The sequence below is a fragment of the Nematolebias whitei genome, chromosome 8, assembly GCF_014905685.2.
Source record: "Nematolebias whitei isolate Nwh7 chromosome 8, NemWhi1, whole genome shotgun sequence".
Classification (NCBI taxonomy): Eukaryota; Metazoa; Chordata; class Actinopteri; order Cyprinodontiformes; family Rivulidae; genus Nematolebias; species Nematolebias whitei.
In genome coordinates, this window is record NC_056505.1 from 2,235,616 (window position 1) to 2,236,624 (window position 1,009).

At 51.1% G+C, this 1,009-nt stretch overlaps 1 protein-coding gene across 4 annotated transcripts in view; it reads right to left on the reverse strand.

Annotated features, from left to right (window-relative positions):
- The window catches only part of LOC119413741 (bromodomain-containing protein 3), an 18,251-nt gene that overhangs the window by 11,364 nt on the left and 5,878 nt on the right, over positions 1–1,009 (reverse strand). For all 4 annotated transcript variants that reach the window (XM_037680799.1, XM_037680797.1, XM_037680798.1 and 1 more), the window contains exon 2: positions 84–366. In XM_037680799.1, the coding sequence (XP_037536727.1) occupies positions 84–175 (92 nt within the window). In that variant the 5' untranslated portion in view covers positions 176–366. The remainder of the gene's footprint in view (positions 1–83; positions 367–1,009) is intronic.

Here is a 1,009-nt window from a genome sequence, read left to right on the forward strand (position 1 = left end):
GTGAACACACACAGTGAACACACACACACACACAGTGAACACACACAGTGAACACACACCCCTCCACAGGTGAGCTGTCCTACCTGCCAGGTTTGTTGGGGTTGGACACCTCAGGGGGCGGCGGGTTGGTGATGGGAGGGGGGCTAGCGGGCGCAGCCTCAGGGGCGTCCGACATGGTGGACGACAGGGACGCAGCAATGCACTGTGGGACGGCAGCGTCTGTCCTGAAGGTGAGAAAACGCAGCTCCCCAGGTGTGTGTGTGTGTGTGTGTGAGGGGGCTCAGGTGTGTGTTCAGTTCAGGTGCAGCAGGTGTTGATGCTTCAACTCGATGAATCCCCCGAAGAGACAACGTCCCATCGCACAACCTGCAACACAGAGACTGTAAGCCCCTCCCACTTCTGATGACATCATCCACCAGCTTTTATCAACAGTTGTAAGATTTATGACGACGTTAACGAAGAGTTTCTGAACGATCAGGAGCAGCAGCACAAAGGTGCAGAAGACCACTCTGAACAGCTGGACCGGTTCTGGCCGGGTGGGGGACAGACTGGGGGGCCACATTAATTAGGGCAATAATGGAAATAAAACAAGAACTGACGCAGTTTGTGGTCGAGTTTGTTTTGCAGCTGACGCAATTTATTTTTTGTTCAATTATTTATTTTTAGTTAACGACTTCACATAAATTCAAAAACCCTCAGAGGTTCTCAAACCGTGGGGCGTGGCCCCTGGGGGGGGGGGGTCACAGGTGATAACATGGGGTGTCACCACTTACTTTTCAGCACAGACTGGACTTTATTTTGTGGTTGTAAAATTGATGACAGTAAATAAAATGTTGTTTTAGTTAAATATGCACACGCGTGGCCGATTGATGAGCTGTGGAAAGTGCAGCATGTCCGCCGGTGGCTCCCAGAAACTTTACCAAGATTTAAACCTTAAAGTCAACGCTGGCATTCCTGCCGGGGGTTCTGGTTCCTACAGGCTGGTTCTGGTTCCTACAGGCTGGTTCTG